General features: G+C 65.7%; 1 protein-coding gene across 3 annotated transcripts in view; it reads left to right on the top strand.

Annotated features, from left to right (window-relative positions):
• LOC114814785 (cyclic AMP-dependent transcription factor ATF-7) overlaps positions 1-19523 on the top strand; it is a 43313-nt gene extending 23790 nt beyond the window's left edge. For 2 of the 3 annotated variants that reach the window (XM_029074243.2, XM_029074244.2), the window contains exons 3-12: positions 8558-8654; positions 12367-12485; positions 13731-13865; positions 14082-14239; positions 15561-15660; positions 15962-16075; positions 16783-16935; positions 17678-17875; positions 18799-18907; positions 19162-19523. In XM_029074243.2, coding sequence (XP_028930076.1) covers positions 8558-8654; positions 12367-12485; positions 13731-13865; positions 14082-14239; positions 15561-15660; positions 15962-16075; positions 16783-16935; positions 17678-17875; positions 18799-18907; positions 19162-19379 — 1401 coding nt within the window. In that variant the 3' untranslated portion in view covers positions 19380-19523. The remainder of the gene's footprint in view (positions 1-8557; positions 8655-12366; positions 12486-13730; positions 13866-14081; positions 14240-15560; positions 15661-15961; positions 16076-16782; positions 16936-17677; positions 17876-18798; positions 18908-19161) is intronic. The other variant, XM_029074245.2, reaches the window with a different exon arrangement.
• The last annotated feature ends 7429 nt before the right edge of the window (positions 19524-26952 follow it).

Genomic DNA, 26952 nt, shown 5'->3' with positions numbered 1-26952 from the left:
CCTCCCAGTCTCGTTTTATGGTACTCTCCCAAGTACCTAGTACAGTGCTCCGCCCCCAGTAAACACTCACTAATGAATGAATTGAGTGCTCGGGAGAGGAATAAGCAAACCCATTCCCTGCCCCCCAGGAGCTGATAGTCTAAAAGGGGAGGAGGAAGCAACCTCAGCCCGTCGTTGGGCCGGGGTTGTCTCCATCCGTTGCCGAATTGGACATTCCAAGCGCTTAGTACAGTGCTCTGCGCGTAGGAAGCGCTCAATTAATACGAATGAATGAATGAGTAATAACAGTGATACCGTCGGCGTTGGTTCCGAGCGCCGGGGGAGATACCGGGTCATCAGATTGTCCCACGTGAGGGTCCCGGTCTTCATCCCCATTTTCCAGACGAGGGAACTGAGGCCCAGGGAAGGGAAGCGACTTGCCCGCCGTCACCCAGCTGCCGAGTGGCGGGGCCGGAATTTGAACCCATGACCTCCCAAGCCCGGGCTCTTTCCACTGAGCCACGCTGCTGGAACCTCAGCTTGGCCTCGTCACCCCTCCTCCGTCCCCTGCGCCTGGGCAGGACAGAGTCCGCCCCCCTCCGGACCCCTGTCCACGGCTGCCCCGCGCCGCTGTGGCCCCTGGCACCAGTCGCTTAACCTCCCTGGGAGGGCCGCCCCAGCCGGCCCCGAGACCTGAGAAGCGGCGTGCTCGCCGCACGGTAGGCACTTGGTGAGCGGCAGCGTGGCTCAGTGGCGAGAGGCCGGGCTCGGGCGTCGGAGGACGTGGGTTCTGATCCCGCCTGCGCCACTTGTCTGCCGGATGATCTAGGGCAAGCCACTTCACTTCTCTGGGCCTCAGTGACCTCATCTGTCAAAACTGGGGATTAAGACTGTGAGCCCCATATGGGACAACCCGATCCCCTTGTATCCTCTCCAGCGCTTAGAACAGTGCTTTGCGCCTAGTAAGTGCTTAACAGATGCCATCATCATTATTATTATTGTCTGCTGCGTGATCTTGGGCAAGCCACTTAACCTCTCTGTGCCTCAGTTACCTCATCTGTAAAAAATGGGGATTAAGACAGTGAGCCCCATGTGGGACAACCCGATTACCTCGTATCTACCCCAGGGCTTGGCACATAGTCAGCGCTTAACGAAGATTGTTATTATTAATGATAATGATAGACACCATTATCGTTATCCGACACGCACGGGAAGCGGCACGGTGTAGTGAGTAGATCACGGGCCTGGGGGGGTCAGGGGACCTGGGTTCTAATCCCGGCCCCGCCGCTTGTCCGCTGTGTGACCTCGGGCACCTCCCTTCCCTGGGCCTCGGTTCCCCTATCTGTAAAAGGTGGGAGGGGGGGGTTTTGAGGCCGCGAATCCCATATGGAACAGGGACCGTGTCCGACCTGATTAGCCTGTACCTACTCCGGTGCTTAGAACGGTGTTTGGCACACAGTAAGCTCCTAACAAATAGCATTATGTAATAACGATGATGATGATGATAACCTCGGCTCTGCCACTCGCCCGCTGCGTGACTTCGGACGAGTCCCGTCACTTCTCTGGGCCTCGGTCCCCTCACCTCCAAAATGGGGATCGAGACCGTGAGCCCCAGGTGGGGCAGGGACCGGCGCAACCCGATCTGCCTGTATCCACTCCGGCGCTCAGCGCGGTGCCTGGCACGTAGTAAGCGCTTAACGAAAGCCCCAGTTGTTATCGTTACCCCCGTCCCCGAGAGGGCCCGACATCCCTGCTCTTCCTGCCGGCCCAGGAAGGGGGTCCGCGAGGCGGGTGACCCCCGAGGCAGCCCCAACGCCAGAACGGGGGGCCGTGGTCCGGCGCGGTTGGCGTGGGTGGACGGAGACGGCAGATGACGTCTGAGAGATGGTGGCAGGAAGGGTGAAGGGACCGGCCTGCCCTCGGCGGCCCCGCCGGCGACACGTCCCCTCAATTTAGGCCCATCTGGCTCCCCGGAAAGGAGCCCGTCCGCAAACGGACGCCTCGGCCCGGCCCGGCCCGGGCCCCACGCCGCTCCTCTCTGGCTGTGCCGTGTGGCTCCCGGGGGAGCGGAGACCGCCCCCGCCCCCCAGCTCCCCCCGGCCTCTACCTCCCCCTCGCTCTGCCTCTACGTCTCCCTGTCGCCCGTTTCCCCCCCCGATCTCCGACTCCCTCCCTGTGTGTCCCTCTCTGGGCCCTGCTGGCTTCCGCCGTCTCTCTCTCTGTGTGTCTTTCTGTCTCCCTCTTTGCATCTCTCTCCGTCTCCTTCTCTCTGCCTCCTTCTCTACATCCCTTTCTCTGCATCCCTCTCCCTCCTCCCCCTCCGTCTCCCTCCGTACATCTCGCTCCCTCTGCCTCCCTCTCTGTGTCTCCCTTCCTCTGCCTCTTTCCATCTCTCCCTATTCATTCAGTAGTATTTATCGAGCGCTTACTATGTGCAGAGCACTGTCCTGAGCTCCCTACGTCTCCCTCTCGTGTCTCTCCGTCTCGCCCTCCCTCCCTCCCTGCCTCGCTCCCCGTGCGTGTGAGAGCATCGTGGTCTCATAAAACCCGCACCCTCCGCGCTCCCGGGCGAACGGAAGGCGGCCTCCCCCGTGGGCTCGGCCGGGCCGGGCCGGATCCGATCGGAAGAGGAGGCGGCGGGAGAGAAATCAGCTGGCGGGGTCCAGCGAGGTTGGCGCTGGGTCAGGGAGACAGACGGCCCCGCCCGCGGGCGGCCCGGACTTTCCACCGGCCTCGGGAAGGCGGGCCGGCCGGAGCGGCAGGCGGATCGCCGCCCGGGGCCGCTTCCGCCCTGCCTTCTTCACCCCGCCGCCGCCGTCTGCCCCGGACCCGGGCCCCGGGCCCGCGCTGGAGCACGTCCGTGCCGGGCACGCTTCGCGTCCGCCGTGCCGGCCTCCGGTGCCGGCACGCCTGAGGCGCGGGGGAGGGAGGCGTGCGCTGCCGGGCACCCCCGCGCGCTTCGGGGAGGGGGCCTCGTAGCGCCTCGCTTCCTCATCCTCCCCTCCAGGCTCTCAGGGTGTCGTATTCGTTGAGCGCTTACTGTGTGCAGAGCACCGGACTGAGCGCTTGGGAGAGGACGGTACGCAGGATTAGCGGTTACGTCCCCCGCCCGTAATGAGCTTACCATAATAATAGTAATCAGCGAATGAGTTATCATTATTAGAAACCGAAAGCCACAGATGGGTGGCCGGGAGGGGCTGGTGGGCACTGGGGAGTCGTGAGTGGCGCGTAAAGCCGGCACCCTGGCCCGGTCTCTTCGTTCACCGAGTCGTATTCAGTGAGCACTTAACGCGTGCCGGTCACTGTACCGAGCACTTGGGCGAGGACGATAGAGCAGTCGTGACACGTTCCCTGCCCACAACAGTCTCTTGACCCACCCCGCTTCCCCGGGGCGGATCGGGTTGGACACGGTCCCCGTCCCACGCCGGGCTCCCAGCCTGAATCCCCCTTTTACAGATGGGATAACCGAGGCCCTGAGAAGTGACGTGCCCGTGGTCGTAATCCCCCCTTGACAGATGAGGGAATGGAGGCACAGAGAAGTGAAGTGACTTGCCCGAGGTCACCCGGCAGACACGGCAGAGCCGGGACGAGGACCCGGGTCCTTCCGACTCCCGGGCCCGGGCTCTAGCCGCTAGGCCACGCTGCTTCTCCGGATGGCCGCCCACTCGGAACAAGATGGCGGGAGGCGGGGAGCGTTGGGGGGCTGGACCCTGAGAAGATTTGGGGGGTCCGGGGCAATGCTTGTCACCGTAGGAATATCTAGAATCAACCCATCCACCCCACACTGGTTTTGAACGAAAGTCCTGGGTGTACAGAGCGCCGTACTGAACGCTCGAGAGAGTCGAGCGGCAACGGAGGCGACCTTCCCTTCCCCCCGGGGAGTTTACAATCCAGTCTAATCGGGCAAAAAAATATTTACAAACGGTGGGAGCAGGAGGAAGAAAGTAGCGCACGGGAAGTGGACCGGATCCGTCGAGATGAGGGAGTCCAATGAATAATGGAATGTCCCAAATCGATGTGGGGGTGGAGGTGCCCCGGGTGGAGTTGGTTTGTGGTGGGGATGGGGGAGGGCCGGAGGGGCGGTGATTTCAAGAGGGCTTTGAAGATGAGGAGAGCTATGGCTGGGGGGGCGGGGGGGGTCTGCACAGGGGAGCGTGAGGGAGGGGTCAGAGGTCAGTAGTACTTACTGAGCGCTTATCGGGTGCAGAGCACTGAATAAACCCCTCAAACCCCTCTGGCAAGTATTAAAAGGCTTCCCCGGGGACGAGCAGTTGGCGGGGGGGGGGGGGGGGGGGCTCCCTTTCCCCCAAATCGTGGGAAGGTGGGGATGGGGGAGCCCCTGGCATTCGAGCCGCCAATCTCCCCCTCCCGCTTCCCCTCTGGCAGTCTCTCTCGGCTTCTCCGGAGCGCTCCCGTATCCGGCACCTCATTTCATCCCCCAAACATCTCCGGGAAGTGGGAGGGTGAGGCAGGGATTTAACGGCATTGCTCAGCTGAGGAGAAGCAGCGTGGCCTAGTGGGTAGAGCCCGGGGCCGGGAGTCAGAAGGGCCTGGGTTCTAATCCCGGCTCCTCCGCCTGTCTGCTGGGTGACCTGTGAAACCCGCCTCCTCCTCCGGTCTTTTCTCCCAGCTGTAAAACCCTCCTCCTCCTCTCCCTCCTCCTCCTCCTCCTCCTCTTGCTCTCCCCCACCCCGTTCCGTGCACACACGTGACCCACCCGCCGCGGGTGCTATTTATTGGCCCGGGCGTCCCCTTGCGCTCCGAAATGATTCATTGAAGAGTTGTGGAGCGTTCAGAGCAGGAAATGTGACTCATTCCGTCCACAGCCTCAGCCGCCCCGCCGCGGGAGTCTGGGGCTCGGCCCCCTTCGGCCCACTGTCTTCCTAAAGCCCTCCCTTAAGGAGCAGCGTGGCCTCGCGGATCGGGCGTGGGAGTCAGAGGGACCCGGGGTCCGATTCCGGCCCCGCCGCTCGTCTGCCCGGTGACCTTGGGCGGGTCGTTCCACGTCCCTGGCCTCACTTGCCTCAGCTGTAAAACGGGGGTCCAGAGTGGGAGCCCCGTGTGGGACCCGGACACGGCTTGCGTCTACCCCAGCGCTTGGAACGGTGCCTGGCATGTAGTAAGCGCTTAACGGTATAAGTTGCGTTTCCCACCTTTTGACCGGAAACTCGTTATGGGCAGGTGATGCGTCTGCTTATTGTCTTGTGCGGTGCTCGGCGCTTAACGCTCAGTAAATATCACTGATTATGTGCTGGGCACCGTACTAAGCACTGGGGTAAGTAGTGGCAGGACCCACATCCCACATGGGGCTCCCTCTCTGGATCCCCGTTTTCCAGATGAGGAAACTCGAGGCCCAGAGGGGCCAAGTGACTTACCCAAGGTCACACAGCAGACACACGGCAGAGCGGGGATTAGAACCCCGGACCTTCTGACTTGTCTGGCTGTCGCAAGTCACTTGGCTTCTCTGGGCCTCAGTTCCCCCAACCGCAAAACGGGGATTCGGTACCTGTCGTCCCTCCTACCTAAGACCGTGACCCCCCACGTGGGACGTGATGATCTTCTATGTACCCCGGCGCTCAGTACAGTCCTTGGCACCTAGTATACCGTTAAAAAAAACAGGTTAGAATATTCCCATCGTCTCCCTCCCCGGCGGCCCCGGACCCCACGTTCTCTCCGGGGCGGGGCCCGGACCCCAAGATGGTCCCTTCGGTGTCCGAGGGCCTCGTAGATTGCGTCTGCTTCCGTTCCCGTTCTGCCGGGGTAGCGAATGCCAATCTCCCCAGCCCCCGCTGCCCGGTGGTTCGGTGCCCGCCGGTCAGGAGGAGGGCAGGAGGACGAGGCGCCGTTCAGGATGGTGCAGAACACCTCTCTCGGCCTCGCAGGGCTTCCCGGAGCCCCGGCGGTCAACACTAAGGTGCTCAGTACAGTGCTCTGCACACAGGAGGCGCTCAGTAAATACAAGTGAATGACTGGACGCGGCCCCCTACCCCGGCGCTGAGAAATCTCGGCCGACTCCCTCTCTCCAGCAGGCCCTGAGCCCCCGACACAGACAGGCACACGCACTCTCTTTCACTCCATCATTCATGCGGTAGTATTTATTGAGCGCTTACCATGTACGGAGCACTGTACTAAGCGCTTGGAATGTACAGTCCGGATCCGTCGAGCGTTTACTCCGTGCAGAGCCCCGGACGTACTAAGCGCCCGGGAGACTCCGATACAACGGAGTCGACAGACACGTTCCCGGCCCACGTGGAGCGCGGACGCCGTCGTCCGGACGCCGTCGTCGTCCGTCCCCCTCCCCTAGCCCCGTGGATCGGGGAGCGGCAGGCGCGTCCCCCACCCGCAACCCCACCCCCCGGCGGGCTTCGATGGGCCCAAGAAAACCACTTCCCGTGCGATTCCGACCCTCGGCCGCCGGTTCCGACCCTCGGCCGCCGCCTGGGGACTTCGGTGCAGAGAAGAGCGGTTTCGTGCGGCCCGGCGGGCCCGAGACCTCGTAAAGACGCCGCAGTCGGGGGTCGGGGGGGAGGAGGGGAGCCCGCCCCCCTCTTTCCGGACTTCCCACCCCCCGGCCCTGGAGTCTCCGGGGGAAGGAAGCGCGGTGCCTCAGGGGCAGGGGGAAGCCGGTGGAAGGCAAGACCAGCTGACAACGGCCCCCCGCCCCCGGCTAGTCGGGGAAGGGTCCCGGGCCGCGAGACCCTCAAGGTGGGCCGAGCGGGGGGAGACCGGTTAATTTTCCCATTTCTGGGGGTCCTGAACCAGCCCTCCACGGCAACCGGGGGCGGGGGGCAGCGATCCGAATCGCCGCGCGGGGCCGGGGAGTCCGGCTTCCCCCTCCACCCCGGGCCCACTCGCCCAAGGGTCCCGGCGTGATTTAACGGGGGCGGACAAGGGGCCCCGCCATTTGGGGTGGGGAAATATATGACCGAGGGGAAGGTCACGGGGGCGGGGGGGCAGGGAGAATGAGAAAGTGTTGTGCGTGCGTGCGCGTGTGTGCGGCAGGGGAGAGGGAAGGAATTAGAGGACAAGAAACATAAGCCGGGAGCCTACCGCAGCCTCGCGGGAGGAGGAGGAGGGGGAGAAGCCCTTGAAAATATTAAAGGATCCCAAGCCGAACCGCCGGGAACGGAGGCTTCAGATCAACCCCTCCCGCCCCCGCCCCCCCCCCCACGCACAGACTCACACAGACACACACAAACGCGCCCCCGCGGTCCGCGGGTCCGAGCCAGGTTCCCGGCGAGCCGGAGATGGGAACGTTTGCCTGCAGACGGCCCTGCTGGACCCCGGCTGGCCCCCCGGCCCCGGGCCCTCTCCGACCCAAACCCACCCCCAAAAGCTGTCCAGACAAATGTTCCGGTTCGGGCCAGCTCTGCCCCCGCCCCCTCCGCTCTGCCCTCCTTCCGTTCGGGCTCCGCTTCCTGCCCGGCCGACCCGATGGGGACGCTCGGCCCGCTCCCGCCCGCCTCCGGGCTCCCCTCCCGTCCCCCTCTTCCTCCTCGGTGGGAAGACCGAGAGGCGAGCCGCTTCCCCCCCAAACCTGGGCCCCTCACCCCCACTCCTCTGCGCTGCCCCTGACGGCGGCGGTGGGTCCCGGTGTGGTGAGACCCCGCCCCGGTAGCCCCCCACCGCCACACGCGGCTTGTCATTCGTTCGATGGTATTTATTGAGCGCTCACCGTGTGCAGAGCAGGGGAAGGATACGGTAAAGAATGAATCGGCCCTCGCACCGGCCGCCGGAAAAGGAGCCTGGGGGCTCTGGGGCCTTCGGTTTTAATTTCCTCCCGGCCAGGTGGAGAGGCAGCGGGGGGGGGAGCGGCTCCCGGGGCGGGGATCGGAGCCCGCCGGCGAGAGCAGGTGTGGAAGAGGGGGCCGGGGGCCGCACGGCGGGGTGGGGGGGGAGGCCGGCGACGCAGGTGAGCGGCGGCGGGTGGGCGGGAGGGAGACCCTGGGCCGAGTCTTCTAGAGTGAGGAGGGGGCGAAGGCCCACGTACCCCGCTGCACTGGGGCCGGTCTCTTTACAACCGGTGGCTTCCGTGATCCAAGGCCGGGGCCGGCAGGGGGGCGGGGGGGGGGGGCCTGCCGGGGCCGGAGCGCCGTCCATCGGACCGCCCGGCGCCGCAGCGCCGTCCCGGCTCATTAAAAGCCCAGGCGGAGCGGGCATCACGCAGGCGCTAATCCTGCAGAATTTATCTCCCCGCCCGTCCCCTCGTAAACGGCCCTCCGCGGCCCCCCGCTCCGCGGAGCGGCCGCCCTCTGACCCCTCCTGCCTCGGCGGTCCTCCCCGGCTTCCTCCCCCTCCCCCGCCCCTTTCCTCTTTTTAGCACCGACCGTAATAAAAGCCACGTTCCCGCCCCCGCTCGCCGGCCCTAACGGCCCGCCATCTGCCGCAGCCTCCTCCCGCTCCCCGCCTTCCCCCCCCCTCCCGCAATCTGTCCGCTTCTCCCGCTCGGGCTTCGCCCGGCGGCCCGCGTCGGCCGCCGTCCGGCCCGCCCCCGCCCCCTCCCCCGGGACCCTGCCCGAGGCGGGCCGCCCTCGCCCGCCGGGGTCGTCCCCCTCACCCGCGTCCGTTTCCGTTGCAGAGGTTCACCAACGAAGACCACCTGGCGGTGCACAAGCACAAGCACGAGATGACCCTCAAGTTCGGCCCGGCCCGCACCGACTCGGTCATCATCGCAGGTAGCCGCCGGGCCTCTCGCCGGCTCAGGCCTGGATTGGGACGAGCCCCCTCCTCCGGCCCGCCCGCCGGCCCCCGGCCCCCGTCGCGCGGGGCCTCCGGGCCGCGTGCGTGTCGGGCGTGGGTGGGGTCTTCACCCGCTTGTTTGTGAGAGGCTGGAAAGGCTACCGAAGGGTAGCCACGGCGAGGACGCCGCGAGAACCGGGGGCGAGGGCACGTGGGGTCGAGGCCAGTTCCCGCTCCCGCTGAGGATGGGGTGGGGGGCACATTCGAATGTTCCCCAGCCTTCGTCACACCACTCACGGCCTGCCGACCCGTGAATCCCGCCCACGGGGGAGTCGGGGGTCTTTCCCTCCGGGAGAGGCCAGCGTGACAGAACGAACGCACGCTCTCTCTCTCTCTCTCTCTCTCTCTCTCTCTCTGTCTCTAGGAGGCTCAGACCGGCCCTGCCCTCATTCATGCGTTTGTTCGTTCGGCCGTATTTGTTGAGCGCTTACCGTGTCCCCAGCGCTACACTAAGCGCTTGGGAGAGTCCAGTAGGAACAAAAAACAGATATCCTCCCTGCCCGCAACGCACTTCCAGGCTAGAGGGGGATGGGGCGGTGGGGAAAGAGGACGTGATCCCCGACCCCAAGCCTGGGAGTCCGCGGTCATGGGTTCGAATCGCGGCTCCGCCACTTGTCAGCCGTGTGACCGTGGGCGTGTCACTAAATTTCTCTGTGCCTCAGTGACCTCGTCTGTAAAAGGGGGATTAACGGGAGCCTCACGGGGGACGACCCGATGACCCTGTATCTACCCCAGCGCTCAGACCGGTGCCCTGCACGGAGCAAGCGCTTAACGAATACCGACGTTATCATCATTAGATGCCGACAGTGTTTGGAAAGAGAGGGGCCAGACACACGCCCACTGACACAAAATCTGCTCTCAAGGAACACTCCACAGAGGATCAGACAGGGTGACCCATTCTCTCTCTCCTCCTCTCTCGCCCTGACACACGTACGCACCCCGCCAAAGCCCCAGCGACGGCCAGCGTAGCCGCCCCCGGATGCCCAGAGACAGTGGTCGGCGCCGTGGAGGTCAGGAACCTTGGCCGGGTTGATCTTGGAAGGCTTTCCGCCGGCGGCGGCGGGGGTTGGGGGCAGGCGCGAGGGAGCCGAGGACCTTGGTTCGGCAGAGGGGTCGGGAGAGGGAGCTCCCGGAGGAGGAGCCGGTAAGCCATCGGTGGTTGAGGGTCGTGGGAAGAGCGTGCGTTCATCCGGTCGTATTTATTGAGCGCTCGCCGTGTGCAGAGCACTGAGCCAAACGCCTGGGAAAGAACGGTACGGCGATAGAGAGTGACCGTCCCTGCCCGCGACGGGCTCGCGGTTTCGAGCAGCATCTACTGACCACCCGCTTGGTCGTTACGGGTTTCCGCCCTCAGGGAGCTCACACTCTAATCTCATTAGGAGAAGCAGCGTGGCTCAGTGGCAGGAGCCCGGGCTTGGGAGTCAGAGGTCATGGGTTCGAGTGCCGGCTCTGCCGCTCGGCAGCTGTGTGACTGTGGGCGAGTCACTTCTCGGAGCCTCAGTGACCTCATCTGGAAAATGGGGATGGGGACTGTGAGCCCCACCTGGGACGACCTGATGACCCCGTACCTATCCCAGCGCTTAGAACGGTGCTCCGCCCGGAGGAAGCGCTCAACAGATACCAACATTATTATTATTGTTATTAATCCGGGGAGCCCATCCAGCCAAAGCGAGGTCAGAATAAGGGATCTGAGCAGAGCTGAGAGCTAAGGACAAGGTAAATAAGTTCAAAAGTCCTAGAGTTTGGCCGAAGGGATCAATTAATTAATCCCAGCGCTGCCGCTGGTCAGCTGTGTGACTGTGGGTAAGTCACTTAACTTCTCTGTGCCTCAGTTAACTCATCTGTAAAATGGGGATTGAGACTGTGAGCCTCACGTGGGACGACCTCACTCCCCCGTATCTACCCCAGCCCTTAGAACGGTGCTCCGCACAGAGTAAGCGCTCAACAGATACCAACATTGTTATTGATCCCTGGCATCTCTCAGGCGCTTGCTGGGTGCAGAGCACTGAGCTGAGCACTTGGGAGAGAACCGCACGATAGAATCGGTTGCCACAGTCCCCCCCCCCGCCAGGAGCTTCCCGTCGACCGAAGCAGCGAGGCCTGGTGGATAGTGCCCGGGCCTGGGAGACGGAAGGACCTCGGTTCTAATTCCAGCTCCTCCACTCGTCTGCTGTGTGACCTTGGGCAAGTCACTTCACTTCTCCGAGCCTCGCTTCCCTCATCTGTAAAGTGGGGGTGAAGACTGTGAGCCCCACGGGGGACGGGGACCGTGTCCCACCCGATTTTCTCGATCCCACCCCAGTGCTTAGGACGATCCCTGGCACCTACTAAGCGCTTAACAGATCCCACAGTTATCAGTATGTTATCGTTGCCGTTCCTACTCAGTGGTATTTTACCGGGCGCTTACCGTGTGTAGAGCACTATACTGAGCACTTGGGAGAGTACAGTACGATGCAAGAGACACATTCCCTGCCCGCAGTGAGCTTCCAGTCTTATTAGATTCATTCGATCGCTTTTATTCATTCAGTTGTATTTATTGAGCACTTCCCGGGTGCACTGTACCGCGCGCTTGGGAGAGCGCAATACAACAGCAAACCGACTGCCGTGCTGTGCCACCGCGAGCCTGCAGTGTAGAGAGGGAGAGAAAGACATGACAATAAATTCCAGATAGGGTGCGGCATTACGGGTGTCACCCAAGCGGGGAAGTGGGGGTGACCCGACCCGAGGCGAGATGGGGTTTTCGAAGGACTGGAGGATCTCGGCCGGGGACGGCTCGGCGTCCGGCACGGGCCCGGCCCGATCCCCGGAGACGAAAGGCAGGGAGGTCGGGTCCGACGGATGGACGGACGCGGTTGCGATGTGGGAGGTGGTGGGGGGCGGGAGTTCGTTCATTCATTCCGTAGTATTCATCGGGCGCTTACTATGTGCAGAGCACTGTACTGAGCGCTCGGAATGGACGATCCGGCAACAGACGGGGACACTCCTGCCCATCGACGGGCTTGCAGCCTGATCGAGTGGCCCTTAGGGGTTTAAAGGGCCCGGCGGGACGAGGCCGAGAGAGGCCCAGGGGACCAACGGGATGCCCCGTCCCCCCACGGGGACGATTCACCGGCCGCGCCCCCCGCCCCACACGCCCGCCGAGCCGACAGAGGAGCCGGGGGGGCGGGACCCGACCCCGTGAGAGAAGCTGGGAGATAACGGGGCCGGGACCCGGGGAGGGGGCGTCGGAAACCCCGGGGCCGAAGCCGTGCGGGATCGGGGCGCGGGCCGGGCTCCCTCCCCCCGGAGTCTCCGGCCAGTCCACGGGAGACGGCTTCCCGTCCCGCCGGGCAGCCGGGGTCCCTCCGGCCAGGCCTGGACTCGCCCTTCGGACCGGCGAGGGCTCCGCCGCGGCTGCGGGGGCCCCTCCGGGGCGGCGGGCGCCGGGCCGGTGCCCGTTGCCCTCGTGCCCCCCGCCCCGCCCCCCCCCCCCCCCCCAGGCCCCACAGAGCCGGGCGCTGGGCTCCCTCTGCTGGCGTCGAGGCCGCACTGCCCGCGCCGCTCGGTCCCCTGCGCCCGGGAGCCGGGTTCGAGGCCCGGACCCCGGACCGACAGAGAGTGACGGCCTCCCCCTCTCCACCCCGCCTCGCCCGGCCCGTTGTCTTCCAGATCAGACCCCGACCCCGACCCGCTTCCTGAAGAACTGCGAGGAGGTGGGGCTCTTCCACGAGCTCGCCAGCTCCTTTGAGCACGAGTTCAAGAAAGCCGCCGACGATGACGACAGGAAGGTGCGTGGCCCGGGCCGGGGGCAGAGGGACGACAGGGCGCTCCCCGGCTCCCCAGTGATGACGATGATGATAAGGACGGTATCTGTGGAGTGCTTAACTATGTGCCGGGCACCGTACCGAGCGCGTGAGAGCATCCAAAACGACAGAATTGGCCGACTCACTCCCCGCCCGCGACGAGCTTTAGTGACGATGACGACCTCGTATCCGCCCCAGCGCTCAGGACGGTGCTTGGCACATAGTAAGCGCTTAACGGACCCCGCCGCCGTTCTTGTAATCAGAGGACGGTCAGAGCGGATGCGGTCCCTGACCCGCGTTCTGAGCCTTGAGAGGGAGGGAAGGGCAGAGCTCCTCCCCGTTTTACGGAAGAGGAAACCGAGGCCCGGAGAAGTCAAGGGACTTCCCCAGGGTCACGCAGTAGGCCAGCGACGGGGGTCGGGTCCCGGGTGTCCCGCCGACCGGTCCCGTGCTCTCTGTCTGACCACGCTGCCTCCTGCCTGCCTGTGAGAACGGGCGGGAGTTGAACTCGGAACCCGAGCGTCGGCGGACTCTCTCCCTCGGGACACCGGGCACCGCTGCCGATCCTGCCTCGCCCTAATGCCGGGACGAGGTCGGGGGCGGGCGTGTTAGGGGAGCTGGGGAGACCCTACCCACCTCCCCAGTCAGCGTGGCGGAGTGGATAGAGCGTGGGCCCAGTAGCCAGAAGCTGTGGGTTCTGATCTCGGCTCTGCCCCTCGTCTGCTCTGTGACCTTGGACGAGCCGCTTCACTCCTCTGGGCCTCGGTTTCCCCATCTCGAAAATGGGGATTGAGGCTGTGAGCCCCGCGTGGGGCAGGGACTGTGTCCAACCCGATTTGCTTGTCTCCTCCCCAGTGCCCGGCACACAGTAGGCTCTTAACAAATACCGGGATTATTATAATCACTGTTTATTCATCTGCACGCTGGACCGAGGCCCAGAGAGTTTGCCCGTCTGGCCCGGGATAACACAGCGTACGCTCCCTTTGCTCTTCCGCCCCTCCCAGCCCCACAGCACTTGCGTCCATATCTGTCATTTTATTTATTGGCATTGATATCCGTCTCCCCCGCTCGAGACTCTAAGCTCTTTGCGGGCGCCGCCGATTGGTTGTATCGTACTTTCCCCAGCGCCCAGTGCTGTGTCCCGCACACAGTCAGCGCTCACTAAATACCGCTGATGAATGGACCCCCACCCGCAGGCTCTAACAGGCTCTGCTTCCCCTCCTCCTGCAGCAGGCCCCCGGCCCCCTGGACATGTCTCTGCCCTCCACGCCGGACGTCAAAATCAAAGAAGAGGAGCCCGTCGAGGTGGACTCGTCCCCTCCTGACAGCCCCGCTTCCAGCCCCCGCTCTCCGGAGACCAAGGAGGTGAGACCCCCGGCCGCCGACACGGGGAAGGGCCGGGGCTCTCCTGGCCGGGACCCGGGATCCCCGAGGCCGGTGTTCTCCGTGGCCTTCCAAGCCCCTCGGCGCCCGGGTTCTCCGTGACCCCCCAGCCCGCTGTCCGTCCGGCACGCACCCTTCCAGCCTGTCTCCCGTCTGTCCCGGCGGGCGTGGCCACGTCTCTGCCCATCTCGCCCTCAGGAGGCGGCCCCGAAGCCCGTGGTGATCTCCACCCCGACGCCCACCATCGTGCGCCCCGGCTCCCTGCCTCTACACCTGGGTTACGACCCCCTGCACCCGACCCTGCCCTCCCCGACCTCGGTCATCACCCAGGCACCTCCCGCCAACCGGCAGCTGGGGTAAGTCGGGGCCGGGGCGAGGGGGCGGCCGGGGAGGACCGGATTGGGGGTGGGGGCGACGGAGGGGTTCTTGGGCCCCGCCTCCCGGGATAACCCCAGGCCTGGCCAGACGGTGATTTGGTCCCCAGGAGGACCTCCTCCCCGATCTTCGAGGGGAGCTCGGGCGATCCCTTCTCTCGGCTGAGCCCCCCCGGGACCAGTCCCCAAAGCTGCCTCCCCCAAGCCCCCCCCCCCCCCAGACTCTAGAATCCAGGACGCCCAGCTCGGCCCCTAGCAGAGAAGGAAGGAGCCGCTGGGTTCCGGGAAGTTCATCACAGTGGGGGCCGCCGGGAGAGGTATAATGAGCCCTGAGTGGGCTTGGTTCCCTCCGGGGTGGGGAGGGGGCACTCTGCGGACCCGCCGGGGTCTTGACCGTCTGCCTGCCCCCTGCCCCGTTCCGTCTCGCGTGGCCCTCACTTTTGCCCGCGGCCTGGCCTCGTGCCGGTTTCCTGTGCCCGGCCCCCAGTCCTGAGAGGCAGAGAGCTGGTTAAGAGCGTTCGTTCATTCATATTTATTGAGAGAAGCACTGTACGGAGCGATGGGGAAAGTACAGCAACACTCAGACTCGTTCCCTGCCCGGAATGAGCTCACAGTCTAGAGGGGGAGACTGACATTAATAGAGATAAATAAATTGCGGAGATAGCCGTACGTGCTGCGGGGCTGGGAGGGAGGATGGACGAAGGGAGCAAGTCGGGGCGACGCAGCAAGGCGTGGGAGGAGAGGAAGGGGGGGCTTAGTCAGGGAAGGCCTCTTGGAGGAGATGGGCCTTCAGCGAGGCTTGGAGGTGGGGGAGAGGAATTATCCGATAGGAGGAGGGAGGGCGTTTCAGGCCCGAGGCAGGATGTGGGCGAGAGGTCGGCGGCGAGATAGATGAGACGGAGACACAGCGAGAAGGTCGGCATTAGAGGAGCCAAGTGTGCGGGCCGGGTCGGAGCGGGAGAGTAGCGAAGCGAGGTGGGAGGGGGCGAGGGGATGGAGGGCTTTAAAGCCAGCGATGAGGAGTTTCCGTTTGACGCCGAGGTGGGCGCTGACCAGCCTGGGGCCCTGGGAGCGTCCTGGGTGGAGGCGGCGTTGGCTGGCCTGGGACCGCCGAGAGCGGGCACCGTCCCGGCTGGCAGTCGCGTGGCCCATCTTGGTGAAGAGCCGGAGGGTAGGGCAGGAGAGACCGGAATCCCGGGGTCCCGGCGCGGCCTTGGGGCGGGGGAAGTGGCCCGGCGGAGGAGGGGCCCGAGCCTTCGGGGAGAGGGTGCGGCGCCCGAAGGTCGGCCGTTGCCTTCTCCAGGTCTCCGACCGGCTCCATCCCCCTCGTCGTGCACCTCGCCAACGGACAGGCCGTGCCCGTCCTGCCCGGGCCCCCCGTCCAGATGCCGTCGGTTATATCGGTGAGCGTGGCCGCGGCGCCTCCTCTCTCCCCGCTTCCCTCTCAAGCTGCCCACGCCCCCCGGGTCCACGGGAGGGAGAGCTGCCCGCAGCAGCCCGACCCGACGGGTGGGAAACGGCGTCCCCCTCCCCCCCGGCCCCGACCGCCGCCGCCGGGCCCAGATGGCCCCCCGGCCGGTCACGGGCACCGCCGCTCTTCCCCGCGACCGTCCCCGGCTTTCGGCGGGCACCCTCGCCTCCCGCGGCCCCGGGCGGGGCCCTCCCCGACCTCCACCCACGGGTCCCTCTCCTCTCCTGACGCAGCTGGCCCGGCCCATGTCCCTGGTGCCCAACGTGCCCGGAATCCCGGGCCCCCCGGGAGGCGGCAGCGGTTCCGTCTCCCCCTCCGGTCTCCCCGGGCCTTCCGAGGCCAAGATGGTGAGTCGGCTCGGGCGGGGAAGCCGGGGCGCGCCGGGGGCGACGGGGGAAGGCCGGGGGGCGGGGGAGGCCGGGCGGGCGGGCGGGCGGGCATCCGGACGGGCAGCCTGCCTGCCTCCTGGCCCGGCTCCGCGGGGATGGGCGTGCTAGCCCCTGGGCTGCCGAGGCAGGGAACTGTGGGCGGCGGTGGAAGGGGCGTGAAGACCCCACACCGGAGCGTTTCCTTGGGGCGGGTGGGGGCGGGGTCGGAGGTTGGGGGTCGCGACCCGCGTGGCACTGGCCGCCCGCTCAGCTTTCTTCCCGCCAACCCCCCAGCACTGGGGACGAGCAAGGCGGAGGCGACCTGGGTCCCTCAGCCCCCTCCGCACCCCCGTAATTGCGTTCGTCATCAACCAGGGTGCGGAGCAGTCGGTCCCGATCGTATTCCCGGAGCAATTGCTGTGTGTAGAGCACTGTACTGAGCGCCTGGGGGAGGCCAGTAGTAGTAGTAGTAGGCCGCCCGCAGTGAGCTTACGGTCTAGAGCACTGAGCAGGACGCTTCGGGGAGGGAACCGCCACGTTAACGTACGCGTCGGTCCACTGCGTCAAAGGAGCTTTCGGTCCGGCCTAGGGTCCGGTGGAGCGGGAGCGGGGCCGGGAGATGGGGGTCTCGCCACCCCCAGCACCCACCCACCCCTGACGCCCTCCCCCGGCTCTTCCCTACGCAGAGGCTGAAGGCCACCCTGACCCACCAGATCTCCTCCCTGAACGGCAGCGGCGGGATGGTGGCGGGCACCGCCAGCACCATGGTTTCTGCCCGCCCGGAGCAGAGCCAGATCCTCATCCAGCACCCGGACGCCCCCTCCCCAGCCCAGCCGCAGGTGAGCCCCCGCCCCCGGCGGAGCCCCGGGGAACGGACGGCGGAGCCCCCGGGCCCGGCGGGGGGAGGCTGGGGGAACCGTGGGGAGCCGGCGGCCGGAGCCCCGTCCCCCCGGCCTCCCGGAGCCCGTCTCCTCTCCCTGTCTGCGGCCCCTCTGCCCGCTTCCCCCGCGGGGTCCGGGCCTCAGCTTCTCCCTGGGCCCTCGGGCATCTTCCGTGCCCCCCGCAGCCCCCCTTTCCCTGTAAGGACCGGACCTCGGCCTCTCCCCGGGCCCTCGAGGAGGTGGGGTTGGCCTTCTAATAGTAATAATAATGCCGGTATCTGTGAAGCGCTTACTGCGCGCGGAGCACCGTTCTAAGCGCTGGGGGAGATACAGGGACAGCCTGACGTCAGGCTGTCCCACGTGAGGCTCCCGGTCTTCGCCCCCATTTTCCAGACGAGGTCACTGAGGCCCAGAGAAGTGAAGTGACTCGCCCACGGTCACGCAGCTGCCAAGGGGCAGAGCCGGGATTCGAGCCCGTGGCCTCCGACTCCCAAGCCCGGGCTCTTTCCGCTGAGCTACGCTGCTTCTCTGTGCCCCACTGCCTCTCTGGGGTCCCGGGTCCCGGCGTGGGGCACGGCAGCCTCCCCCCCCCCCCCCCCCCATCTCGGGGACGGGGGGCAGCGGGCGGGGAGGGGCCGGGGCGGCCGGGAGCCCCCAGGCGGCGACCCAACCCCCGGCCCCCTCTGGGTCCGGCACGCAGGTCTCCCCGGCGCAGCCCACCCCCAGCACGGGCGGCCGACGGCGCCGCACGGTGGACGAGGACCCGGACGAGCGGCGTCAGCGCTTCCTGGAGCGTAACCGGGCCGCGGCCTCCCGCTGCCGCCAGAAGCGCAAGCTGTGGGTGTCGTCCCTGGAGAAGAAGGCCGAGGAGCTCACCTCCCAGAACATCCAGCTGAGCGTGAGCCGGGCGGCCCCGGGGCGGGCGGGGGGGCCGTCACCGCCAGGCCGCCGGACCTCCGGGGGTCCCCTTCACTCGGCCGGGCTCCGCCCTCTGGTCCCCGGCCCGCTCCCCTTCCTCTGGCATCCGTCGTTCGTTCATTCGGTCGTCTTTATCGAGCGCCTCCCTGACGCAGAACGCCGGACTAAGCGCCTGCCAAGTACAGTTCGGCAACAGTCAGAGACGATCCCTACGAACAACGGGCTCACGGTCTAGAAGGGGGAAGACAGACAACAAAGCAAATCATAATCATAAGAACGTTGGTATCCGTTAAGCGCTTACTCTGTGCAGAGCACCGTTCTAAGCGCCGGGGGAGATGCGGGGTCATCGGGTCGTCCCACGTGAGGCTCCCGGTCTTCATCCCCATTTTCCAGATGAGGGAACTGAGGCCCAGAGAAGCGAAGCGACTCGCCCACGGTCACGCGGCTGCCAAGCGGCGGAGCCGGGATTCGAACCCATGACCTCTGACCCCCCAGCCCGGGCTCTCGACGGAGCAGGGTCCCGGGAGCCGGAGGGTCATGGGTTCTGATTCCGGCTCCTCCGCCTGTCCGCTGTGTGACCCTGGGCGAGTCGCTTCACTTCTCTGGGCCTCAGTCTCCTCACCGCCAAAATGAGGATGGAGACCGTGAGCCCCAGGCGGGACAGGGACCGTGTCCAGCCCGATCTGCGTATATCCACCCCGGCGCTCAGTACGGTGCCTGGCGCGTAGTGAGCGCTTAACGAGTACCGTTATTATTCCTATTATTACTCCCTTGGGCGGGCGGGGGGAGCCCCAGTGGAGAGAGGAATCCCCCCTCGGGGTCTCGGGCCCCCTCCACGTTGACACCACCCCCCCCCCCGGCCCCCGCCCCCCCACGCCGACACCTCCGCTTCCTCCCGCCCAGAACGAGGTCACGCTGCTCCGTAACGAGGTGGCCCAGCTGAAACAGCTGCTTTTGGCTCACAAGGACTGCCCCGTCACTGCACTACAGAAAAAGACCCAAGGCTACCTTGGTGAGCGGCCCCCGCCTCGCCCCCCCCCCGCGGCCCCCCCCCCCGTCCCCCGTCTGTCGTCGGCCCGGGAAGCCGGAGACCCGTGTGGCTCCGAAGCCAGCCCGACCCGGGACCCCCGACCCTTCCGGGGCGTCGGCGGCCCAGCTTCCCCCTCCCCTGCCGGGGCAGTGGTCCCGCCCCACCCTAACTGTGCTCCCTCATCCCGCCCTCTCCCTCCCACCTTCCTTCCCCCGTCCCTGCCCTCCCCCTCCCAGCAGAGAGCCCCAAGGAGAGCTCCGAGCCCACCGGGTCCCCCGCGCCGGTGATCCAGCACAGCTCCGTGACGGGCGCCAACGGGCTGGCCGTCCGCTCCGCCGCCGAAGCGGTGGCCACGTCGGTCCTCACGCAGATGGCCGGCCAAAGGACAGAACTGGGCCTGCCCGTGCCCTCCCACGTCATCATGACGCCACAGTCCCAGTCTGCGGGCAGATGATCCCCGCTCTCCCCCCGGGCCCCCGGCCCGGCGCCCGCGGCTTCCCCGGACGGGGAGGGTGGCCGACGGACCTCTCCCTCGCGGCGCCGGGGCCGCGGGCGCGGCGTCCGGGGGCCGCCGGTTCCGTGGGGGGCTCCCGCCCCGGCCCCCCCGGCCCCCGCCGTCAACACTAACCCTCTCGGCGCCGGGGGGGCCGTCCCCCGGGGGGCCCGGGCGGGCAGGACCCGGGCCGGGCCCGGGCTCCCGGCTTCCCCCTCCCCCGCCGGCCCGGGCTGCCGTGGCCCCCCCAGACCGCCATCCGCCCCCAGCCAAGCCCGGCGACCTCCTCTCGTGGCCTTAACCCGGACGGACTGGCTCACGGCCTTCCGGGAGCTGGGGGTCGCAGTCCTGGACCCGTCCGACTCTCGCGGCCGCCCCCGCGGACCGAGGGGCCCCCCCCCTTCCCCCACGTGGGGTCGTGCCGGGGGCGGGCGAGGGTCCCGTGACCGGGCTCCCGGGCGTTCCCCTCCGCTCCCTCACACCCGCTCGCCTCTGTCCCCTCTTGGGGCCTGGCTCCCTCGCCGGGGCTGGGGGGGGGGGGAGGGGGCCCTGCCCTCACGGTCCCTGCCCTCACGGTCCCGTTCCCCAAATGGGGGGCGGCGGGGCATATCCCCCTCCCTCCCCCCACCGGGGCCTCTCGTCTTCCCAGCCGCGGTTGCCCGCCCACCGAGGGGCCGCCCCGAGCCTCGCCGACCGCCCTCGGCTGCCCCCCGTCTTCCAGACCCCCCCGCCTTCCAGACCCCCCGCCCGCCCGACGCGCGCGCACCCTCCCTCGCCTAGACCACGGGGCCGCGTGCCGGGGGCAACCGAGGCTCGGAGTCCCAGCCGCCCTCGGCAAGGAGGGAAGCACCCACCCCCCGAACCCGGCGGGGCCGGGGGGGGGAGCCTTCTCCCCGACCCCTCGAAGCCATAACTTGTCTCAGGACACCTGGGGCTAATCCTCCCGCCCTGGCCCTCAGCCCCACTCCCCACGCCTCGGATCTACAGGGTTACGACTCCTAAGGAGCCCCCGGGTCCCGTCCCCCCCCCCCCCACCCTCTTGCAAGGAAGGGAGTTCACGCCTCCGGGTCTCCGTCCGGCCCCCGCGCCCCTCGGGTAGCCACGTTGCCCAGCCGGGACTGCCCTTTCCCCCTCCCTGAGACTGCAGCCGGGGAAGGGGGCGGGGGTGTCGGGGTCACTCCAAACCCACAGTCGCCCCCGCCGCCCCCCAACGGCACCAGAGGACAGAAACCCCGGCCCCACCCGCCATCGAGCCCCCGCCAGCCTCGGCGGGCCCCTCCCTGCCAGGGGAATCCCTCTTCTGCCCAGGCCCAGCGAGGGTCCTCCCCCCGGGGGAGGCCTGCGAAACCGGGCGCCCCCTGCCCCGTGACCCGCCCCCCCCCCCCCAAGTTCCCAGGGTGGGCGAGGGGGACGCGCTCCGGAGGCGGGGACGTCACCGTCCCCGCTCGGGGCCCGCGCCGACCTCCGGTTCCCGGCACCACTGCGCCCCCGACTCGGGGGCTCTAACCACTAGCCCACACTATCCGCGGCCGGGATCCCCGGGTCCGGCCGGGGGTTTGGGGCCGCGGCCTCGGCCTCCGTCCCCCCGGTTGCGGCCCCGCCGACTCCCCGGCCCCTCCCGCCAGCACTCACTGCCACCCCGGACCGCTCCGCCCCCGGCCCGGACCCCCAAAGGTGCTAGCCCGACTCCGAGGCGGGGGGGGCTGCCCTTGCGTTCCCCCGCCGGCCCCGGGCCCCGACCGACCTCTCCCTAGGAATAGCGTGGGCCGGGAGCCCGGCCCCCCGCCGCCGACCCCCCCGGCCCCCCCACCGCCGCCCGGGCCCCGCTCCGCCTCGGCCTCTGTCGGCACGCTCTGTGCGCTTCCTCCGAGCTCCCGTTTCACGGGGTCGCCCCCCCGCCCCCGCCCCATGTATCGACGCAGGGCTGGCTTCTGTGAGTGGTTTAGTATTTCTTAATCTTTATCCTTTCTGTTCGTGGGGACCCCCCCCCCCCCCGGCGGGGTAGGGGAGTAGGCCTGAGGACAGACGTGCGGGCGGAACCCGGAGAGGTCGGAGGTCGCAACGACCCCCCGCCCCACGGTCAGTGGGCCGGCGGGCGGCCGGGGGTGGTGGGCGGTGCTCTCGGACTCCTTCAACCTGACGGTCCCCCCTCGCCCCCCCACCCCCGTCAATCCGGGGCCCGGCCGCCCCGGGCAGGGGGGCGTGGGGTCCGGAACAGAAAGCGGGGTCACTAGGACACCCCCGCCCCGCCCCACATCTACATATGCTATCGACCGGCCGACGCGGCACCCCGGGACCTCCGCCCCCGGGAGGGGGGGCGCGGGGGGGCTATTTTTTTATCCGTTGGTAGGACGGGGCCGACGGGCCCCCCCCCCCCCGGTGAGCGGGATCTCACAGGCCCTCCTGGGCCGGGGGAGGGGCACGCGGTCCGAACCCCCCCCCCCCCCCCCGGGCCCGAATCGCCCCACCACTCAGCGACCCCCTCCCCTCCGCCCCGATATATACCGTGCCTTATTTATGCTGCAAATATAACATTAAACTATTAACAAGAGGAACGCCGCTGTGCTCTCCGTGCCCACCCCTCCGAACTCCTCCTCCGAGCCAGTCTCCCACCCCCACGGGCAAGCGCTTCCAATCCGGGGGCGGGCGAGGGGCCGCAGAACGACCCCGGAGATCCGGATTATCTGGGCGGCCCCCTGACCCGGGCCGACTTTAACCTCTCTAGATTCCCTATGCCCGGCGCTCAGAACGGTGCTTGGCAAATGGGAAGCGCTTAACAGACACCATCATTATTATCACTGTTGCTCCTGGGGAGGAGGGCCACGGGTAATAATGAGAATACATTGAATTTCCAGAGGTGCTTTTGCTTTTTCAAAGCACTTTCCATCCCTCTGCTACAATCAAGTGCGGTGGTAGGTGAAGGAGAATCAGACCGGGTCCGGGCCTCGTCTCACAAGCCTCATCTAAGGGCAAGGGTGGTTGTCGCCCCGTTTTATAGATGAGAAAATAGAGGCCTAGAGAGGTCGAGTGACCCGCCCGACGTCGCAGAGCAAACCGGCGCGGAGCTGGGACAAGAACCAGCTCTCTTTCTTTATAAAAATGCCCTTTGTTAAGTGCTTAAAACGTGCCAACCACCGTTCTAAACGCTGGGGTAGATACGAGGACATCAGGTCGTCCCCCATGGGGCTCTTTCAATCTCCATTTCACAGATGAGGTCGCCGAGGCCCAGAGAAGTGAAGTGCCTTGCCCGAGGTCACGCGGCAGGCAGGCGGCAGTGCCGGGATTAGAACCCATGACCTGACTCCCAGGTCCGTGCTCCGACCCAACGCTATGCCCCAGCGCTTTAATACGGTGCCTGGCACATAGTAAGTGCTTAACAAGTTCCATTTTAAAAAAAAAAAGATCCCCGCACCGCATTTGGACTCGGCTGCAGTAAATCCTGGAAGGTTTGCTGGAGGGGGCGGTGGGAGGAAGACCCAGAAGCAGTTGGGGGGTCGGAGGGGAGGACCAGGACTCGTAAGTCTTCCTTAGGAGAAGAGGAGGTGGAGGTCTCAGAGGACCCCAGAGACCGATCAGTCCTTCTCCACCTTCCTCGGGCCGGAAGGAAAACCCGGGGAGAGGGGGCCGGACAGATTAATAGTCGTAGTATCTGTTGGGCAGGTGGAGAACCAACATATCTTAGTGGAAAGAACATGGGCTTGGGAATCGGAGGATGTGGGTTCTAATCTCAGCTCTGCCACTTGTCTGCTATGTGACCTCAGGCAAGTCACTCACCTTCTCTGGGCCTCAGTTCCCTCATCTGTAAAATGGCTCAGTGGAAAGAGCACGGGCTTTGGAGTCAGAGGTCATGGGTTCAAATCCCTGCTCGGCCACTTGTCAGCTGTGTGACTTCGGGCAAGTCACTTCACTTCTCGGTGCCTCAGTTACCTCATCTGCAAAATGGGGATTAAGACTGTGAGCTCCACGTGGGACAACCTTATTCCCCCGTGTCTACCCCCAGCGCTTAGAACAGTGCTCGGCACATAGTAAGCGCTTAACAAATTCCAACATTATTATTAAAATGGGGATTAAGAGTGTGAGCCCCACGTGGGACAACCTGATTACCTTGGATCTACCCCAGTTCTTGGCCCATAGTAAGCGCTTAGCAAATACCAACATTATTATTATTAATTCGTACTCCACCACCTGTCAGCTGTGTGACCTTGAGCAAGCCTCTGCTCCGTCCTCCAGGGACCTCATCTGTAAAACGAGGATTGAGACGGTGAGCCCCACGTGGGGCCGCCTGATGACCTTGGATCTACCCCGGCGCTTAGACCAGTGCTTGGCCCAAAGCAGGCGCTTAAGAAATACCACCCTTATTCGTTCAGCAGTATTGATTCTTGAGTCTATGTATTGCTATTGTTTGTATCTGTCCGTCTCTCCCGATTAGACCGTAAGCCCGTCAGAGGGCAGGGACTGTCTCTGTTACCGATTTGTACATTCCAAGCGCTTAGAATAGTGCTCTGCACATAGTAAGCACTCAATAAATACTATTGAACGAATGAATATTTATTGAGCGCTTACTATTCATTCATTCAATAGTATTTATTGAGCGCTTACTCTGTGCGGAGCACTGTCCTAAAGCGCTTGGAATGGACAATTCGCCAACAGATCGGCCCTTGCCCATTGACGGGCTTAGAGTCTAATCGGGGGAGACGGCGGACAAAGACAACTTAATCACGATAAATAGAATCAAGGGGACGGACACCTCGTGAACAAGATAAACAGGGTAATGATGTACCCTTATTATTAGGCTAATAATAGGGGGAGAGCAGAGTGGCAAAGGCAGGTAAACATAAAAGCCGCCCGGCTCCTCGTCCTCTTCCCGGACGGCGGCCCCCTCCCCTGCGGTGGCCACCTCTTCCCCTCCGGTGGCCAGCGGGGCTTAACGGAAAGAGCCCGGGCTTCGGAGTCAGAGGTCATGGGTTCGACTCCCAGCTCTGCCGTGTGACTGTGGGCCAGTCACTTCACTTCCCTGGGCCTCGGTTCCCTCATCTGTAAAATGGGGATCAACTGTGAGCCTCACGTGGGACGACCTGACGACCCTGTATGCCCCCCAGCGCTTAGAACAGTGCTCTGCACACAGTAAGCGCTTAACAAATACCAACCTTATTAATATTATTCCTTCAGCGGCCGCTGAGCCGGGCGGCTGCAGTGACTCCCTGTCGCCACAGGGTGGCGGTGGCGCTCCAAAGGGGAGGGGGCGTGGCCAAGGCGTTGGGCGTGGCCTCCTCCGGGGGGCGGGGTCGGGCGGACTGCGCAGACTCCCCAGCGGCGAGGCCCGCTCGGGGAGGGGCAGGAGGAGGAGGAGGAAGGGTTGGGGGTCGCTCCACTTTGGGGTCCTGCCTTCCTATAATAATAATGTTGGTATTTGTTAAACGCTTACTATGTGCAGAGCACTGGACCGAGCGCTGGGGGAGATTCATTTCATTCAGTAGTATTTATTGAGCGCTTACTATGTGCAGAGCACTGGACTGAGCGCTCGGAATGGACAATTCGGCAACAGGTAGAGACCCTCCCTGCCCATTGACGGGCTCCCGGTCTAATCGAGGTCTAGGTTCATCGGGTGGTCCCCACGTGAGGCTCACAGCTAATCCCCATTTTCCAGAGGAGGGAACTGAGGCCCAGGGAAGTGAAGTGACTGGCTCACAGTCGCACGGCTGACGAGTGGGAGAGCGGGATTCGAACCCATGACCTCTGACTGCCAAGCCCGGCCTCTCTCCCCTGGGTCACGCTGCTTCTCTTCCAATGCCGCGGGCCCCCCGTGTGCCTTCGCCTCTCCGTCCTGGGGGGCCCTGCTCAGGGTCTCTCCGTCTCTCACCGTCTCCGACCCTCCCCCCCCCCCCCGTCTCTGTCTCTGCCTCTTGTCTCCGCGTCCGACCCTCCCCTCTATCTCTGTCTCTCGGCCTGTCTCTGTCCGGGTCTCTCCGCGTCCGACCCTCCCCTCTGTCTCTATCTCTGTCCGAGTCTCTCCGTATCCGACCTTCCCTTCTGTCTCTGTCTGTCTCTGGGTCTCTTTGCGTCCGACCCTCCCCCTCTATCGCTTGGGAGTCAGAGGTCACGGGTTCGAATTCCGCCTCCGCCACTTGGCAGCTTGCCAGTCACTTCACTTCTCTGGGCCTCAGTTCCCTCCTCTGGAAAATGGGGATGAAGACTGGGAGCCTCACGTGGGACCACCTGACGACCCTGTATCTCCCCCAGCGCTTACAACAGTGCTCTGCACATAGTAATAAGCCCTTTAACGGATACCAACATTATTATTATTATCGTCTCTGTCTGTCTCTGCCTCTGTCTCCTCCGTTCGAGTCTCTCCGGGTCCGACCCTCCCTTCTATCTCTGTCTGCCTCTGCCTCTGTCCTGTCTCCGTGTCCGACTCTCCCCCCGTCTCTGTCTGTCTCTGGGTCTCTCCGTGTCCGATCCTCCCCCTCTGTCTCTGTCTCTGTCCTGTCTCTCCGTGTCCGACCCTCCCCCTCTATCTCTGCCTCTGTTCGAGTCTCTCCGTGTCCGACCCTCCCCTCTATCTCTCTCTCTCTGTCTCTGCCTCTGTCTCTGTTCCAGTCTCTCCGTGTCCTCCCCTCCCTTCTGTCTCTGTCCGGGTCCGACCCTCCCCCTCTGTCTCTGTCTCTCCTCGTCCGCCGCTCCCTCGTCTCTGGGTGTCTCTGCGGCAGGCCCTGGAGGGGAGGGGGGTACCTGGCTCCATCCCCGGAGGGCCTCCGGGCAGAGGGGGTCCCCGGCCGCCCGGCCGCCCGCCCCCTCCCCGGGAACCCAGGCGGCCTAGAAAGGCCTTGGGCGGTAATAAAGAGGGAGGGGGCTCCCCGGGGGTTGGGCCCAGATTGATGGCTCTAATAAGGTAAGGCGGGCCGGCTGGGGGCTCGGGGGCCGGGGGCCGGCTGGGGGCTCGGGGGCCGGGCTCCCCGACGGGCCCGGCAGGTATAAGAGGCCGCAGCCGGGGCCCGGGCAGGACCGCGCAGGATGGAGCCGGCCTGGAGGAGGAGGCTGAAGCTGCTGCTGCTGCTGCTGCTGCCGTTGCTGCTGCTGCTGCTGTTGCCCCCTCCCCTCTCGGCGGGGGGCACCCGGCCCGGTCCACCCTCGGACCTGGACCACCGGAGCCCGGAGGTCAGCTGGGACCGGGGGGTTTCGGGGGGCAGGGGATCCCCGGTTGCGGTCCCGCTTTAGTCCTCCCTCCGTCCGCCAGTCTGACGCTTCTCCCCGCCCGGGAGGAGCTGGGGGTCCCTTGCTCTCGGCCCGCTTGTGTCACCGGAGGGGAGGACGGTGGGTCTCGAGTTCCAGTGTTGCTCTGTCCTCCTCCCGTCCGCCGGAGCCTGACCCCTCCCCACCGTGGGGGCCTGGGGTCCCTTGCTCTCGGCCTGCCCGTGTCTCTCTGGAGGCGAGGTGACCACGGGGGAGGAGGAGGATTCGGGTCCCGGGTTCCACCGCCGCTCTGCCCTCCCTCTCTCGGCCTGCTTGCGTGTCTCCGGCTCTACCTTTCCTTCCC

Source organism: Ornithorhynchus anatinus, chromosome 10 (genome assembly GCF_004115215.2).
Source record: "Ornithorhynchus anatinus isolate Pmale09 chromosome 10, mOrnAna1.pri.v4, whole genome shotgun sequence".
Taxonomy (NCBI): Eukaryota; Metazoa; Chordata; class Mammalia; order Monotremata; family Ornithorhynchidae; genus Ornithorhynchus; species Ornithorhynchus anatinus.
The sequence above is the reverse complement of the archived record's forward strand: the minus strand, read 5'-3'. Positions and strand labels throughout refer to the sequence as shown.